Source organism: Musa acuminata, chromosome BXJ3-9 (genome assembly GCF_036884655.1).
Source record: "Musa acuminata AAA Group cultivar baxijiao chromosome BXJ3-9, Cavendish_Baxijiao_AAA, whole genome shotgun sequence".
Lineage (NCBI taxonomy): Eukaryota > Viridiplantae > Streptophyta > Magnoliopsida > Zingiberales > Musaceae > Musa > Musa acuminata.
Genome location: NC_088357.1, coordinates 4,369,576 through 4,387,765, shown reverse-complemented (window position 1 = coordinate 4,387,765; position 18,190 = coordinate 4,369,576). Strand labels below are relative to the sequence as shown.

General features: G+C 43.4%; 4 protein-coding genes across 6 annotated transcripts; 2 read left to right on the top strand and 2 right to left on the bottom strand.

Annotated features, from left to right (window-relative positions):
* Window positions 1-642: 642 nt before the first annotated feature.
* Window positions 643-3,233, bottom strand: LOC135648889 (pentatricopeptide repeat-containing protein At1g69290-like). The gene has a single exon (XM_065166895.1). The coding sequence runs from the start codon at window positions 3,209-3,211 to the stop codon at window positions 1,202-1,204; it is 2,010 nt and encodes a 669-aa protein (XP_065022967.1). The 5' UTR covers window positions 3,212-3,233; the 3' UTR covers window positions 643-1,201.
* A 1,028-nt stretch (window positions 3,234-4,261) lies between these two features.
* LOC135649995 (uncharacterized) lies at window positions 4,262-5,494 on the bottom strand. Its single transcript, XM_065169019.1, has one exon. It carries the CDS (start codon window positions 5,492-5,494, stop codon window positions 4,262-4,264), a length of 1,233 nt encoding a protein of 410 aa, XP_065025091.1.
* Window positions 5,495-5,903: 409 nt separating this feature from the next.
* Window positions 5,904-11,861, top strand: LOC103997147 (ATP synthase subunit gamma, mitochondrial). Of its 2 annotated transcripts, none has more exons than XM_009418294.3 (9): window positions 5,904-6,112; window positions 7,411-7,454; window positions 7,552-7,704; window positions 9,197-9,310; window positions 9,387-9,514; window positions 10,765-10,887; window positions 10,974-11,093; window positions 11,313-11,434; window positions 11,533-11,861. In XM_009418294.3, the coding sequence occupies exons 1-9, from the start codon at window positions 6,015-6,017 to the stop codon at window positions 11,600-11,602; spliced, it is 972 nt and encodes a 323-aa protein (XP_009416569.2). In that variant the 5' UTR covers window positions 5,904-6,014; the 3' UTR covers window positions 11,603-11,861. The 2 variants fall into 2 exon arrangements, with proteins under 2 accessions (XP_009416569.2, XP_009416568.2); XM_009418293.3 differs by having other exon boundaries at window positions 5,905-6,112; window positions 7,408-7,454.
* Window positions 11,862-12,587: 726 nt separating this feature from the next.
* Window positions 12,588-16,705, top strand: LOC135648562 (respiratory burst oxidase homolog protein F-like). Of its 2 annotated transcripts, XM_065166341.1 has the most exons (14): window positions 12,588-13,208; window positions 13,281-13,401; window positions 13,476-13,524; window positions 13,600-13,710; window positions 13,783-14,166; window positions 14,358-14,744; window positions 14,818-14,913; window positions 14,981-15,096; window positions 15,165-15,267; window positions 15,360-15,548; window positions 15,623-15,757; window positions 15,852-15,980; window positions 16,192-16,270; window positions 16,469-16,705. In XM_065166341.1, exons 1-14 carry the CDS (start codon window positions 12,650-12,652, stop codon window positions 16,576-16,578), a joined length of 2,568 nt encoding a protein of 855 aa, XP_065022413.1. In that variant the 5' UTR covers window positions 12,588-12,649; the 3' UTR covers window positions 16,579-16,705. The 2 variants fall into 2 exon arrangements, with proteins under 2 accessions (XP_065022413.1, XP_065022412.1); XM_065166340.1 differs by having other exon boundaries at window positions 12,588-13,401; window positions 16,469-16,685.
* Window positions 16,706-18,190: the final 1,485 nt, after the last annotated feature.

Sequence of the window (18,190 nt, the reverse complement as noted above, 5' to 3'; positions counted from 1 at the left end):
TCAGCACTAAGAAAAGAAAAAAAAACGTAAAATAGAAACTAGGGCCCACGTTCACATTCAATGCTGTTGCCACCGCCGCTGCTTCACGACGCCACTGTCGTCACGTACCTTCTTCTTCCCAAGTACACTACCACCTCTTCTCCTCCTCCACTGCTTTTTCTTCTTCCTTCTCCACCACTTTCTCTTCTTCCTCCTCTTCCTCCTCTTCCTCCTTTCTTCCTCTTCCTCCACCTGCCCTTCCTCTTCTTCTTTTCCTTCCTCTCCAAAACGTTGATATGTACCAGTGTACTGACACACGATACACCGATATTGATCGGTATACCGATCTGACAAGTCACCAAAGCGAGTCCGGTACCCAAAACAATGATCCTTGATTCAGGCTAAGGTTTTTGGGAAAATCTAAACCATACAAGGCAACAATGATCCAAAAAGAATCAATCAGAACAATTTTCATTGTCTACAATGACTAGGAATGATAAATTCAGAAGCTTCAAGAAGACAATCAGTTTTTCTCGACACTGATTTAACAACAGTTAATAGCTACACCAGAAAAAGAAAATGTGTTGATGTACAGACAGGACTCTTTTGATTGAAGAAGACATTTTGACCTTGAACTTTTCCCTGGCTAAGTTTTTTGTAACAGTTATTGTGAAAATGGTTACAAACTAGCTATATTGACCTAAATTTACTGATTTTTCCTAGTTGCCGACGTCTCCCTGAACCAATTCAATTTAGCAATCTTTGAATATGGAAGCACCAATTCTCTGCTCTAGGTGGAAGTAAATTTGGAATTCACTCAAGCACTGAACATTTTCAAGCTGGAATGAACTGATGCATACTGACTTGGTAAAGATTGCATACATAGTGGATTTTGTATTTGTTTGAACTCCTCTGTGAAAGAAATCATAGTTGACTCTTATAGTTTTAAGACATTATCTTGTTTGACTCTGTAAACAATAATTTAACTTCATCACTTGTACAGACAGATACGACCATGTCTTGTCCAATTGAATTTATATGTTTGCAAACTCCAATGACTTCTGAATCTTTCGTAATTTATTTTCCAATACATTTGCAGACTACGGTATGTGGATGAGCATGCCTTGTCCACCATTCACATAATAAATTTTGATGCAGCATTTTCCTTCAAGGTAGGCTTTTTGCTTGGATAGAGTTTTATACGAAGTCAGACTCCACATCTTCATGCATTAAGACCAGCCCAATTTTTGAAGGCTATTAATGCTTCCAACTTCCTGAAGTTTCTCCTCCTAATTTTTGATATCCTCAACTTTTTGTGGTTCTCCATGAAGGCTTGCTTATGCCTCCACTTGTCAATAAAAATCTTCAGCTCCTGTGCCTTCTCGACGACCTGCATTGCTGCATCAAAAAATCCACCCTTCACCATGGCATATAAGAAGGCATCCACTAAATCATGATCGAATTGAACAAACTCCTTCTTCCTGATGTCTGTCCAAAGTATTAACACACTGAAGCACTTCTCTCCAGACACATAGCCATTGATGAGCGACAAATATGTCTGGTTATTTGGTTCGAATCTTAGGAAAATCATTCTTCGGTATGTCCTTTGAGCATCCTCCAAACGACCAACCTTACAGAAAGCATGTATTATGGAATTCCAATCGTGTGTAGCAATCTCAATTCTTGGGTCATCGACCACAGTGTCCAAGAAGGAAGCCATGAGCTCAGGCCGATTGTTCTCTGTTAACCCTGTCATGATAGTGAGATAACTCGTCTTAAGATCAGGAATTCTTGCCTCTCTCATGTCCCTGAAAAGAGAAAATGCTGATTGGAAATCTTGAGCTGACATAGAAGCATCGATGAGGGCATCATAGCTGTTTGCATCTAATTGAAGCCCAGCGGCGCTGATCTCTGTCACCAATTGGGCAGCTTCTGCTGTTCTTTGCTCTTTGCAGTATGCTTTTAATATTGATGAGTACACGCCAAGCCCTACTGGAGCTCCTTGAGCATTCATTTCATCAAGAATGCTGTGTGCCTTGTCCAGAAGATTCAGCCCAACGCATGCATTAACAATTCCAAACCCGATTGACCTATCAATGCCAACTGAATCTTGTGATGACTCCAGTTCTTGTGCCTGGATAATCAAACTAGCCAAATCTTTGATTCTGCCACCATCTGTGAAACCCTTCACAACTTCCCCGTAGGTATCTTCATCCAAACAATATGAACTTTTATCATGTCTCTCTTTCAGAGCCCGCAAAATTTCAGAAGAAACCGATTCAAGAGAACCAGACTTCACGTATCCACTAATCAGATTTTTTAAAACGATCATCTTGTCTGAGAAACCCAATGCGTCCATCAATTTGTCCAATTCAACGATCCTGCTCTCAAGGCCCTTGGATGCATACAAAAAGGCGAGCGACCCAAAGCTCTGCAGATCCGGTGACATGCCCATAGTGGACATTATCTCAACCACCCGCTCCGCAGCGGCTACTGACCCGAGCTCACGGCAGCACCCGTCTAAAACCTCATTGCAGGAGGCCATGTCAGGCTTCATTGGCTCGACGTTCTCGTCCAGCACAAGGCGGCAACTTTCTTCGAACACGCGCAAGAAAGCGTCGAAGCAGCCGTTCCTCCTCGTGATCCGGATCAAGAAGCTCCCCCATGCGGCGAACGGAGGAAAAACCCGGTTCTTGAGCATGGAGCGGACGAGCGCGAGGGCAGGGGCGGGGGTATTGGCGGAGTCCATGGCGCGGAGGAGGGCCTCGAGGGAGGCAATGGAGAGGGTTCCCGGGCGGCGCTCAAGGAGGAAGACGGCGGCGGCAAATGCACGTTTGAGATTGTGCCGGTCGCGGAGGGAGGCGAGGTGGGCGACGAGAGCGTCGGCGGCGTCGGGGCGCGGGAGTCGGGGGACGGAGGCGAGGGACTTGAAGGACTTCCATGCGTCGTCAGTGCGGCTGGATCGGAGAGCGGACAGGAGGTCGGACTCGAGAGCGGCGGTGTCTTCTGGGGTTAGGGTTTTGCCGGGAGAGGACAGGGAGGTGGGCGAGGGCGAGGGCGAGGGCGCGGGGTTTTGTGGGCCTTTGGTGGTGCGGATGGCGAAGATGGAAGGTTGGAGAAAGGAATAGAGAGTGGGGATTTCGGGGTAGGAGGAGGAGGAGGAAGACGACGAAGAAGAGAAGGCTTTGGGATGGCAGAAGTGGAACAGAGGGAGGAGACGTCCTCTCAGCATTTCTGCGGTGCGTTTGACCGAGTTCTTCCTGGCCGAGGGACGCCGCCGATGCCTAAAAGTGTTATCGGATCGGATCCAAAAACCTATATCCATACTCGATCTTTCGGGTTGGATCCATTAGGTATCGGATTTTGATGCTCGCTGTTGGATCTAAAGCTACAGTCCCTACATGCCCCCCTGATACTCCTATTGGATCCCAAAAACAATTTCGTATTTTGATACAACATCGTCATTGCAATTTTATCCTTATAAATCATCTTCCATTTAAAGAATACTTAAGTTTATGTGAGAACGACGAAGAAATTTGCTTTTTTTTTTTTGTTATTGGCAATCTCATTATTATTAATAATATCAAAAAAATAAAAATAAAAATTTACTATTTATATTTTTTTCTATTATTAATTTTATTTTTTGTGTTTCTCATAACTCCTTAACGTTACTTCCACTCTCTTATCGCTCGATATCGTTTGACGTTTTACGATGCCCTTACGATATTACTCGTACGAAGAAAAAGAAAAGTATATATTAGGAATATTAAAATTTTAAAAAATGATAAGTTTGCTATTGGCAACCTTCATCTTGCCATTTGCAATTTCCTTACTATTTGAGATATTTATAAAAAATAATAAATATAATTTTATTATTTATAATCCTTCAATTACCAAACATATCTTTATTTCTATACCTCTTTATTTCATTTGTCGAAATCTTAATTATGTTGATGTTGTTTCCCATCATTCTTTTCGACCCTATTAGTAACTTCTAATTAGAAGGAGGAGGAAGAGGATGATGATAAAAAAGAAAGAAGAAGAAAGAGAGCATTTAGTGATATATGATGCTTTATGATGATGATGATGATGCTGTAACTTAAATGTTATGATACACATCATGCTCGGATGTTATTTTCAGTAATATATATGATGCTAATTTGCCAAATAATGATCGTTATTTTTCATTATAATGCAGCTATTAACACTAAAAGTATATAACACTGTAAGAGAATTGGATCGTATGTGGGAGAGTAAGACTATCTTTCTCTTTGTTCTTGCATCAGAAAACCCATGGAAGCAAAGAAGGAAGAAGAGGTCTTCTCAGGTCTTCTAAGAACACCTCCTGTTTGCCGCATGGCCGAAGCGTATTAGCGTAGGGAATGAACTTGCTGAAGAAGCGGGACGAGCTTCCTATCTGCTGCGACTCCCCGTCCTTGAAGCTGTAACTGTACGCGTTGTACCCGTCGCTGTAAACCAGTAGCATCCCCGTCGAGCCATGGCTCAGCACGAAGGATCGCGCGTAAGGGATCGAGCTTATCTCGTGCGACTTCACCCACTGCGGCGAGCCTTCGTTCTTCCTTCTTAGCATCCACAGGGTGAAGGTGGCAGCATTCACGCTATAATGGATCAGGCATGGCAGTCTCTCGTCCCACATCCCCACCTTGATCGTGTCTTCGTCGGAGTCGACGACGGCTCCCTCCGGCACCGGGATGATCTCCGTGCACTTCGTCGTCGTGTCGAAAGCGACGACGTAGGGGTCGGGCATTCTCACGTAGCTGACGCAGTCGGACGCCCAGTACACCGTCTCACCGCAGACCACCGGGTGGTCGTACTCTAACTCCCTCGGCCCGAAGTCGATCTCCTCGTCCGTCGTCCACGCATTGGCGGCCGAGTCATACACGCCGCAGTGCTGAAACAAGATGCAGTCGGTGGCTTCAGTGAGGCAGATCAGCTTGTAGTCCTCCGCCATGTCATCGCCGTCGTAGACAAATTTCACGGCGACGCTGACGCGCGTTTCCTTGCCGAACTTTTGGCTCGGCGGGGAGGGAAGCGTCCGCCATGTCCGGCGGGCCGGGTTGCACACGCACAAGCTCCCGTGCTCATCATCCCAGTACCGCTTCCTCTGATAGAACACGAGGCCTCCGGCTGAGGCGAGGACCTCGTCGCTGTAATTGAAGTAGTCCGGGAAGCTGACGGGGATTCCGGCGTAAGGGTCGATGAGGAGGAAGCCATACGGACCATAGCCGTCCCGGTGAAAGAAGCCAGATGCGGACTTATTATGGCCCGCCTGCTCGAGGAGGAAGCGAGGATATTTGGAGAGCTCGTGGAAGCGCTTGGCGACGAGCTGCAGGCGAAAGAAAGCCTTCGCCGGGAGGTAGGAGAAGACCACCGGAAGTATATCGTCGTCGAGATAAAGGGCGACCTCCGAAAGCGCATCGTCGGCAACGCGAGCGCTGCTTCTGCGCTTTCGTGAGCAACCTCGGAAGAGGGTCAAGAGGAAGATGGAACCCATGCTGATGCCGTCTTTTCGTTGACTCACGACGTCTGCACATATATATAGAGATCCTTGCAACCGACGCTCGGAATCCTCTCCTCTGTAGGAGATAATCTCCTAATATATCTAAAACTCAATCTCCTAAGTAGATATAACTTCCAATATATTTACAGAAATTCCAGATGGAAAATACAATCGGAATTAGGAGCTATGTGTATATTAATCCAATATATTTCCTCCTGCCTACCGTGGACGAAGAGAGCAGGCCGCTGTTAGGCCCGCTAAGGCATCAAAGTAAGCCCATTAAAGGCCTAATAACGACAAAACTGCATCGCCGTCCATTTTATCTTGGACGTCCATGATTGCGGGAGGCGTTCACCGTGTCCTCCTCAATCCCTTACCTATTTGGCGTTAAAACGAAATAGGACGGACGTCATCGAGCAAAATTAATTCTCCAAATCTCGAATCGCATTCTCCGAGCGACGAGCAGAGACGCTCTTAGGGTTTCGGGAGGGACGAGCTCTTAAGGCGGTCGACGATGGCGATGGCGGCTCTCAGAAGGGAGGGGAGGCGGCTTCTCCTCTCCCCCGTCTCCTACAACTCCTCCGTCGCTGCCCGATCCGCGATTCTCTCTGAGTAAGCACATCGATCGGTTCTCGGTGACTTCCAGTTGGTTTGCCTGGATCTGTTGGCGATCGCTGGTTTCTGTTGCATGGATGTAGTAGAACTTCCTTCTTTTGGCTTTGTTTTACCGGATCGATCGTAGAAATGGATGCTTAGGCCGACTCAATCTTCATTTTGGAGGGAAACATAACGCGGATAGATTTTCCTATAGACTAAGATAAATGGGGAATTGTAAAATTACCTTGTCTATTTTGCTTGAATGATTCGTATTTAGGGACCAGCCGGTGCGCTGATCTTTTGTTATGTTCCAGCCAAATGAACGCTATGCAAGTCGTCATCGTACTGTGATTACGTTTTGAGCCATCTTCCTTATGATTGTTGTACATTTGATACACAGAAGCGATGGAAATTTTCACTGAAAGGTAGCATCACACTGCCTTAGTGTAAAACATAGGAAACTGTGAAAGAAGAATTGTTCTGTGTTAAAGCCGTTCACATTGTTCAACACCACATTGATAGATGAACTATCCTTGTTTAATAATAATCTTTTTTTCTCGGGAAGATTATCTAGGACTTATATTAACAGTTAAATTCTCAGAGATATAATTAAATTAATGGCCCAAAGCCTTGTATGAAGAGTTTTATTTGGTCAATGCCAAACAGTTTTACCATAAGAACCTGATACTTACCAACTCTCTCTGTGTTTTCTGAATGAAAGATACTTACAAACAATAATATGAAAGCAAAGCAATTGTACTATGTTTACACAAAAAAACATCGTTATCAATTGGCTATTATGCATCCACAAAGTGAAGCTTGGCAAAATGAACAACCTTATTCATTTAAGAAAATATGATGACAACAATGTATAAGCAAATTGATAACATCAATTTTCAACAAACTTTATCATCATAATGTTAAGTAGCTTATATGTGGAGAGACCAACTGAAACATCAAAGAAAGTACATTGACAGAAGCTTTTATACTTGGCAGAATTTTTTCTTACATATTATTGCATCATCGAAAGTTTTATTTTCTAGACTCTTTTCAGAAAATTCTTCTCATTCATGTTTTAATCCTTGAGTTGCTAGACCTCTAGCTACCTTTTCATTCATCCTTTTGCAATGGATCATATCACAAACTTCTTTCCCTACTCATCCAGATGCACTGCAATCTTCCTGAAATTTTGGAGTCTTTTTTAATCAAATTTGTAATGCACATGTGCTGTTTGATTCGGGTTCAATGCATGGACTGTTACTTTTATTGCCTGCCTATATCATTACATTTCTAACTCGGTTGTCAATTAGCAGTGAGTTGGGGCCAATGGGGGCACGCTCAGTTTCTACTCAAGCAGGTACAAGGCTCTATCAATCCACTTTCTTTTCCTTTTTGCAAACAGAAATAGGTGAATGCATTTGGAAGGTGATTTTGCTTTGTTCATCTCTCTGCAGTCAGAAATCGGATGAAGAGTGTTAAGAACATTCAAAAGATTACCAAGGCAATGAAAATGGTGGCAGCATCAAAGCTTCGAGCTGTTCAAGTCAGAACTGAGAACTCCCGTGGGATTTGGCAGCCATTTACTGCACTTCTTGGAGATAACCCAAGTATGATTTCAGATTCCATTCTTTTAGTGCATAGATGCTTGTAGAATGATTAACTATGAGAAATATCTCTTACTAGAGCCCTTCCGATTTCTCATTAGAAGGTTTTTATACATGCACATTTTTTAACCTTTTGATTGTTGTTTCATTTGTTGGCTGTATCTTTAAGCCTACTAATGATTACGCGAAACACTGAGGCAAACATAATAATTGAAGGCTGTGCATTTTTATCCTAGAGTCTTGTCAGAATTTTTTTGTATTTTTACAAATTTAGAGGTTTTAAGTTCTACTTTGGGCACCAGGATATGATTGGAGGATTAATATCAGGCTAGCAATTTTGTGCAGTCAAAAGATTGGGCTATCTAGATATATTTGTATAAATTTGTCAGAGAAACTAAGTAGTAAAGAGGAAAAAAAAACAAGTGCATTAGGTAAACTTTTGTAATATGCCAAAGATCCAAATTTCCTTCTGATATCAGTTTCATGTAATTTACTGGACCAATATAACATCAGTTTATAGAGCCATATACTGATCCGACCATCTGGTGTCACCAAAAAATAAAATAAAAAATAATACTGACTGGTCAGTGGTCGGATGGGTAAATACTGATGCATACCAACAGATAATTGAATCTACGGAATCTGCTTTGCCTGACCGATGTTTGAATCAATGGAATATGCCATGCCTGGTCAGCTTATTGATATCAGTGCTTGATTAATCTGTTGAGTTTTAGTATCAGGGTTTACAGAATAATGGATTTTGTGGAGCTAGCGTGTTAGTCTTCCATCCAGGTAGGAGGTAATCCTCAACCAAACAAAAGTCAAGCAACAAAGGATGAATAATGCTTGGTGTTTGTGGTTTGTTAGATGCTTATATTGACTTCTTGAGACATGGTTTTAGAGTTAAGGAGTGATTAACTGTAATCCTATAATTTTTAAAATTGTTAGAGATTTAATATGCATTACAATTTCTCTATAGAGATTATCTAGCGAATTACTTTGTTCATTGTGTACAATTACCTACTCTTAAGTAGTGAATATGCAAGCTGCTATAAGGCTACAGCATGTTAGGAAAGTTTTTTGTTTGTGAGATTTGCATATACTGTGATGAAGTATTTCTTGTTCACATGTTTTTAGTTACCTCGTTATTCTACTATTCGCTTTGTTCTATTGTTTTCAAAGCATTATATTTTATCCTTTTAATGCTTGACTTTTACCTCTTTGTTTCTTGTCTAGGTCAGCTTGTCTTTTGTTTCCACTCAGCTTGTTTTATGTAGATATTTTCCATTGTTTTCATTTTTTTTTAATGATCCATTGATCCTATTATGCATTTTGCTATTAGGCCAACCTTCAAAGCATTGTATTCTATCCTTCTGAATTTTTACCTGTTTGTTCCTTTTTGTCTAGGTCAGCTTGTCTTCCGCCTTCAGTCAGCTTGCTATATGTATATATCTCCATTGTTCTTAGTTTGACAATATGGCTTGTCGCATTTCAGGTGTGGATGTGAAGAAGAATGTTATTGTGGCTATTACATCTGACAAGGGGCTCTGCGGAGGCATCAACTCCACATCAGTCAAAGTCAGCAAGGCTCTCTATAAGTTGACTTCTGGTACCGTTCATATATGATCCACAACAGAGTAGCTAGAAATTGTTGAAATTCTAATTTCAGCAGTTGTTGCCCTCAGGTCCAGAAAAGGAAACTAAATATGTCGTATTGGGAGAGAAAGGGAAGGTTCAATTGGTGCGTGACTCAAAAAATAGCATTGAGATGAACATCACTGAGTTGCAAAAGAATCCTCTCAATTACACTCAGGTCAGCTCTATGTATGGTTCTGATTTCTTTAGCGACAAAATTGAACTTCTTATTAAAAAAAAGAGTTATGAGAGTGATGTTAATGAAAAAGATTCATGGATAAACTGCTGAAAAGAGATTAAACATGTGCAAGGGATGAGGGGTAATGAATTTTACATTTGTTTCCCTCATCCTAAGAAAGCAAAGTAACATGTAGCCAGACTTACTGCTTCATCTCTTCTCTTGATCACGGTGCCCAAGAACAAAGTTATTCTTAATGCTTGCTTACAGCCACTATGAAAGATTGATGTCTAGAAAACCACATGCTGGTTCATGCAAGATATGGTTACTCACTGAAACTTCTGGGGTCCCTTTTAGATAGCTATTGTGAATATTCTATTTTTGGATGGTTACAAAAGAATTGTATACTTCTTCCGACAGCAATTACTACAGTTCTTTATGTTTCAACAGCTACCTAAGAGCTCAAGTACAAACATAATTGTTACTGTTATACAGGTGATTGTCCAATAAGCAACCGCAACAATTTGCTCTGGAAGCATCATTTTACTGACTGTTGATATCGCTAAAGAATTACCCTGAAAAGAATAGGATCTACTGTATACATAAGCATGCACCATGATCATAAAACACTAGGATGTGTGAATTAAAAGGTGTAGAACTTAAATAAGAGACTGAGACAGAGAAGTCAATACATAAGTTATTTTAGCAAATAAGTTACTTCATTAAATAAGTGATGTAGATAAGATCATTGATACCTTCGCTGTTCATACATAACTAGACAAATTTTATTTTTTTTCTAGTGAATTCCTAACTTAAAATACAACTAGGACAAACTTTTGAGAGACATCACTAGTACTTAGAAGTTGGTGAAGGTGCCTGAGTTGACATGATTTAGAATTTTCCAAACTCAGTAATCATATCACTTGGAACTATCTTTAATAAACTCTCAGGTCTAGATGACCGGAAAAACAAAGTCAAATGGCAAGCAAAAAAGTCAATCAAAACAAATCCTACTTAGTACCCAAGTCTTCCTTGGCAAGGCACAGTAGGAGTCTATGGCTGTAAGGGATTACAGACCCTTTTAGTAGTGAGCATATGCCCCCTATAAAATACTTTTAAGTTGAAAGCATGTGGCTGAGGAATTTTTTCACCGGCCTTCGAAAGACATATTTTTTTTATTTGTTAAAATTGGCATGTATGTCCTTTGTAATTTGCATCATTTCACTTTTGGACTTCTGTTAATATTTCAGGTTTCTGTTCTTGCTGATGATATCTTGAAGAACATGGAGTATGATGCTCTGAGGATTATTTATAACAAGTTCCAGTCTGTTGTGTCATTTCTGCCAACTGTTTCAACAATACTTTCCCCTGAGGTGATTTCAATTATTTGACCGTGTAGTTGTCACTTCTCCTAGGGATATTTCAGAACTGCAAGTGGTTTAACACTCATTGTATTCAGACTGTGGAGAAAGAGTCGGAAGCGGGAGGGAAGCTTGGGAGTTTGGACTTCTATGAAATTGAAGGAGGTGACACCAAAGCTGAAGTGCTGCAGAATCTTGCAGAATTCCAATTTTCTTGTGTAAGACTTCTCAGTAGTTTTGAAGTTCTCCCTTCTGTTTATAGTTTATGGAGAATTTGTAACTATTTTGTATGCAGATACTGCAATTCTAACTTGTCTATAATGAGCTCCTTATAGTCCACTCATAAACATGACCATGTTAAGTGCACGTCTTGTAATAGTGAAATATTAATATTTCATATTTATGTATGTGAAGTTAATTTGCTTTATTGCGTCCAGGTTCTATTTAATGCAGTCCTGGAAAATGCTTGTAGTGAGCTGGGAGCACGTATGTCAGCCATGGACAGCTCCAGTAGGAATGCTGGTGAAATGCTTGACCGTCTTACACTGACATACAACAGGTCTCTCTCTCTCTCTCTCTCTCGCACATACACAGATACAACCATAATAATGACAAGTGATTTAACTGACTTGTATTTTGCTTGTTTCTTCTCCAAAGGACTCGGCAAGCTTCAATTACGACAGAGCTGATAGAGATCATCTCAGGAGCTTCAGCTCTTACGGGTTAAGATTGAAGGTTGAGAAATTTGCTTTTATGCCGTGCATCTTTTTTTTCAGACAGCCTTCTATGTCGTCTGTAATAAATGATTGACGAATTTGGATTGCCTGGAAATGGGCACCATTCTCTTGTTTTTTATGATTGACCTTCCTGTTCTGAAACAACGTTGGATATAACATATTTTCTTTAATACTGCCTTTGGTGTGCCTCAGGCCTTTTATTCCGATTATGTTCGACAATAAAGATTGGAATTGCTCTGTTGTATTGAATTGCTAACATTTATTCTCTCTTTTTTTTTTTCGAATCTAGGTTTTTCTCAGTCAGCAAGAGCTATTGATAATATTCAATACAGGAGATACGCTTGCATGCTCAAACTGCAAAGGTATCTGAATGTTGACTAACAAGCAATTCTAATTAAGATTAAAAAAAAGCAAAATTGAAAGCCACGGACAAACAATACAAAATTGGCATGCTTACGTTATTTGAATCCATTGATGTATTCCCAAGTTGACATTAATGCTGCTCTTAACTTGACAAATCTGTTCTCAGGTAGGTACCATTTTTTTGGCTTTAATCACCTGTTACGCTCTATTATTGCCAACTAAACCAAGTTGGGGTGTATAAAGCACGCACTAGCAGAAACCAATGGATGGCAGCTCAGCAAGATTGCATTATACCGGCAAAAGATGGGGTCAAGCGATGCACTTGTTCCTGACGCCAGATCAACTCTGGTCCGACTACATCCATAGAAGGAATAGTTTTCCCACCTATCCAATCAACCAAACCAATCTCAATTCAACCAGCTCGACCAACTCGATCTTCTCAGGTCAACCCCTAACCCTTTCTTTTATTACTTCATGAAAAAATGCAGCAAGCTACCTAATCAATCCCATCCCTTCAACTACTTCCCATTAGAATGACAACCACTGCAAGTCCCATTCACAATATTATCACTCGATCCTTTCACACACACAGCATGCACTCCAATGCTAGCATATGCTCTAATCTGCCTCTCCGCTGTTTGTGATCTCTCATTCACAGGACCTTCGGAGACAACATGGTAGCACTCCAAGAGTCTCATTCTATCTTCGTGAAAGAAGACGGTGGTTCTTTGTTCTGGAATGCTGATACTGCTCCTACCACTCCCTTGAGTCCTGTGAATTCTGAAAGGATGGAGATACTGGTTCACTCCAACAGCACTCCGCTGCATCTCCAAACCAGAGTTAACACCTGGTCTTCTCCAATCTCTCACTCCTCGGAGGCTGATGAGGAACTTTCTCCCACTCTTCAAGTGCATGTCAATTGCCAGAATGAGCCACATTGCACTCGCTTCTCTTCTCTTTATAGCATGCGCTCTCCGGTCCAAAGTCCGCCCGTGGATATCAAGCTCAACTTCAAAGCTAGTCCTTCCTGTCCTCGGAGCAACCTCGACATCCAACGCTCTTGCTTCTCTCCATTTCTCTTTGTCGGTGCCAGCCCCTCTGCTCCAATTGAGCCACAGGAGAATGGGCAGACGAGGCTGCTACCGGTCCATGCAAACGAGACAGAGTTCGTCGAACAGGACGAGAACGGAAGGTTGTGGTGGACGGAGGTGGACGAGCTGCATGATGAACGCAGTATGTTTTCTAGGATCTGTGGTGATCTTGAAACTTCATCGTTCCTTGTTCTTCCATCTCTTCTCTTTGCAGATAGTATGGGAAGTCATGGAGCTGCAAGCGATCTCACGCAACCAATGGGCGGGAGAAGTCCCAGGCTTCACCTTTCCACCGAACCCTGTCTCCTTCCTCAGATTAGATTCGCCCTCGAAACGTAAACTCTTCACAGCACCTCGTTGAGCATCTCCGGTGATATGATCTCCTGAGTTGTTCTTCACGTCTTCTCAGGAACGGGAGCAACCTGCAAGGGGAGATCACAGTAGAGGAGATCGAGAAGGTCTTTGGAGCCTGCATGATCTCCGGTTATCTCGCATGCGTATCCATGCTGAAGCTTGCCGTGTTGTTATCGCAGGCAATCATGTCGAGCGCACTGATGAACAAGATCTCCTTGTCCCACGAAGAGGCGGAAGAGTGTGCGCAGCTGATCGTCGAAGAGCTTGACGCCGGCCATGGAGCTTTCGAGGTGCGTATAAGCTGTCACTACGTGAATACCAGTAGAAGTCTGCAATCTTTAGTTTTGGCGTCTTGCGTGCAGTCGCTTAAACAAGAAGACAACTTGGCCAAGACTTCCGCGCACACAGGCTGGTCGCCATCGAGGCCGACGAGCTCTTCCGGCGGCCTGACCAAGTCGCGGATCGACCTCTTCCTCCGAACGCACTGGAGAAGAGCTTGGGTGGTTCTGCTCTGGCTCGCCGCCTGCATGGCGCTGTTCGCTTGGAAATTCGTGCAGTACCGCCACCGGCTGGCCTTTGACGTCATGGGGTATTGCTTGTGCACCGCCAAGGGCGCCGCCGAGACGCTCAAGCTCAACATGGCCCTCGTTCTCCTCCCCGTGTGCCGTAACACCATGACGTGGCTTCGCACAAGTCGTCGGATCAACTCGGTCGTACCTTTCAATGACACCATCAATTTCCACAAGGTATCTCAGTGGTGCCCTTTACATGTTTGTAGTAATTACTATCAACAGAACACGTCTTTTTGTCATATACTTCATAAACTGATATGTAGCATCTCTTCTTCGATCTGATTCCTAAGCAATGAAACAAGTCTTCATCAAGATAAGGAATTAGTGCTGAGATTTCTGACTGCAGTCTCCTCCTTCTAGTATAGCTGGTTGCAGGTGGGATAGTGATCGGCATCATCCTCCATGGCGGCACACACCTCACCTGTGACTTCCCTAGGATTGCCAACGCCGACAGATTGGTCTTCCGGCAAACCATCGCCTACTGCTTCCAGTATCGCCAGCCATCCTACGTGCAGATCGTGCTCACGACCGAGGGCGCCACCGGGATCGCCATGGTGGTCCTCATGATCGTTGCGTTCTTGCTCGCGACACGGCCATCGAGAAGGAGCCCGGCGTCGTTGCCGAGGCCGATCGGCCGGTGGGCGGGCTTCAATGCCTTCTGGTACTCGCACCACCTGTTGATCCTGGTCTACGTGCTGCTCGTAATACACTCCATGTTCCTGTTTCTGACACACGATGTGACCGAGAAGACGGTACCTCATCTCTTGCTCTACCCATTGTTGATCTACAGGGCATTCATTCACTTTGATCTCTTGAACATGGTAGACATGGATGTATATTGCGATCCCGGTCCTGATCTACGCCGGGGAGCGAATGTTTCGAACGATAAGATCAGAGATCTACAATGTCGAAGTCGTAAAGGTACGCATGTTAGCTGATCTTTCACCCTCTCTCAGGACTTCTCTCAAGCTCCGATTGTTCTTCACAGGCAACAATCTACCCTGGGAAGGTGTTGTCTTTGAAGCTGATGAAGCCTGCAGGATTCACATTTCGCAGTGGCATGCACATATATGTTCAGTGCCCTGAGATTTCCAGATTTGAATGGTATGTAGTTCATTCTCTCTGGATCTAAAAGAATACTCCATGTTAATCTTCTGAAATCATGATTGCAGGCATCCATTTTCTCTTACCTCTGCACCAGAAGATGATCATTTGGGCTTGCACATAAGATCGCTTGGAGACTGGAGCTGCCAAATCTACAGCCTTTTCCAAGAGGTACGCAAACCTGACTATGGAATTGTTCGTGCAGGAACAGCAGCAGCAGGAGTTCCAAATCATGACATCCGATCTCTTTGTTGGATGTGTAGGCATTGCTCTCCGGTAAGCCGGATCTGCCACACGTATCCATTGATGGCCCCTACGGCGCAGCTTCTCAGGACCACGCAAAGTACAAGATTATCTTGCTCGTCGGGCTTGGCATCGGTGCGACGCCATTCATCAGCATCCTCAAAGACATCGCCAATGGCCTGCGCAGGCCGCCGCCGCCAGAAGACAATGTATGTAAAGGCTGTCATTTCCACTTCCGTCTCCTGTTTCGATCTTGAGTGGTGTCTTCGGAGAGTCTTCTCAGGTGGGAGATGCCAATGGTCGAAGGACCGGGAGCGGCCCCGAGAAAGCTTACTTCTACTGGGTCACGAGAGAGCAGGGCTCCTTCGAGTGGTTCAGGGACATCATGAAGGAGGTCTCAGTGTTGAACAAGAAGCAGGTGAAGTGGCAAACCTCCATTTTCAGCTCTGGTTGATTCGACGAACAGGAGGAGGATTCATTCGGGTCGTGCATCGATCTGTGATCATTTGCAGGGGGTGATAGAAATGCACAACTACCTGACGAGTGTGTTCGAGGAAGGGGATAAGAGATCGGCGCTGGTGAGAGCAGTACAAGCCCTCCATTTCATGAAGAGTGGCGTAGACATCATCTCCAAGACTCCGGTGAGTTCCAGTGCTCACTTCCTGGTTTGCTCCTGTCTCACACAGCTAATAGCAAGAGGCCATTGAGCCCAAAGTTTCTTAGCAGAAGGAAACCACACGATCATCACTCGATGAAGATATGCATCCACCTAAACCATAAGTAAAAGGAAATTTTACCTGAGTTTTTGAAGCTATATTATCATCTGAGTAAATGGCTTGATTGCTGTTTTAGGTGAGGACGAAGTTTGCCAGGCCAAATTGGTCCAGGGTCCTCTCTAGACTGGCTGGTAGACATGGAGGAAAGAGGATAGGTAAGGTTCCAGCAGTTCATGCTGTGTCTTGTAATCACCGGTCTAAGCAGGCTCACAAACTGAGAACCACTTGATGATCCAACAGCAATCCAAAACCAAGAACATCAGTAACAGTTTACACTGCAATGGCAAAATAAAGCTTTGTATTGTGATGCTGGATTTGAAGCTTGCTTATAGTTTTGGTGTAATCGGATGCAGGGGTTTTCTACTGTGGACCAGCAGCTCTGGGAAGAGACTTGGAAAGATTGTGTCATGAGATGAGCATCAAGACCTCCACCAGATTTGTGTTCCACAAGGAACATTATTAGTTCTACAAGTTGCACACCAGAGATAAAAGGATGTCATTCTTTTTATTACCTTTTTTTTTTTCTTTTTTTGTTGAGGCACTTTACCTGAATGAATGAATGTTTCAGGTTGAGGATAATAGTCTTCAAGAAAATGAATGATGAATAAACTCTTTTCTAACCCCCATGTAAGGGAATAACATTTATGAAAAAATGTGGTAAAAGTGAACATAAAATTAGTCATCATCCTATAATAGTATTAAAATATTAACAGATTCAACTAGGTTTGATTTGCCCCTATAAGTTTGTTGATATTTGTTTACAAAAGGTTAATCACCCCTTAACCTCGTACTATAAAAAAAAATAGTGTATGTTTATTAGATTAGTTTGTTTCTTTTTTTTTATACATGTTATAAGGGTTTAATTATAAATTACTCTTATAGTTAGCTACATTTAGTATATTGGTCTATACTTTAAAAAGTTATATTGAGACTTCTATAGTTACGAAAGTGAAATATTTAAATCTATATATCCTAACGATGTTAATTTTACTAACGAAAATATGAAAACAAAAAGTAAAAAGATAATTTTAACTTTTCAGTTAGTGGTGGTGGACGGCAGCGACACCGCTGGTGTTGACATCGCCGCAGTTATTGAGCGGCCCTTTTGTCACTCTATATCTGCGTTAGCGCTTCGTCGTCGCGAAATTGAAGTTTGTTGCCTGTCGAAGTAGGACGTAGAGATGTGTGCCCCTCCCCCACCGACGTTGGCGTCGTGCCCCTCTTTGTTGCCCACCTATTCAACGACCACCACTCGCTCGTGGCCGAGGCCAGGGAGAACGTCGCCACTACCCCCCTCAACCTCTCCATCTTCGCCCACGAGATGCTCATGTGCCCCCCGAGCATCCTCGACGCCCTCATCGTTGCCCTCCGTCGTCGCAATAACCCTTTACAACCTCCCCTACGCCCATCCTTCACCACTTGCGCAAAAAGGAGTGGCACGACGCCTAGATCAATGAGAGCGATGAAATTGAGTGAGTAGAGGGCCAGGTCAAAGAGGACTTTAAGCGCATCCTTGATGGACCTAGTTAGCACACCAAGGGTGCCGAAGAGGTCCACGAGCGAGTATACTTCGATGAGAGGCTTTTTTGACCAATGATGGAGCGGTTTACTTCGACAAAGAGGAGACTATAAAGAGTTGCGATGACGTGATGGGCGAGGGAGCGGAGGCGAAGGACAGCGACAAGGGCATCAACGATGCTCGGGGTGCACATGAGTGTCTCGTGGGTGGAGATGGAGAGGTTGCAAAGGGCAACTACGCCGTTCTCCTAGGCCTCGACCACAAATGAGTGGTGGTGGTTGAGGAGGCGAGCGATAAGGAGGGGCACGACATTGGCGTCGACGAAGGGGGGTGTGCATCTCCGAGTCCTGCTTCGACAGGCACTAGACCTCCACGATGGCTTCAGTAATGGACTTCAATTTCGCAACAACGAAACACCAACATAGATACAGAGTGTTGAAAGGACTGCTCAGCAATTGCGTCGACATTGATGCCACCACCGACGTCATGCGTCACTACCAACGTCGTTAAGGTAAATAGACCTAGATATTTTACTTTCGTAATTATAGGGATATCG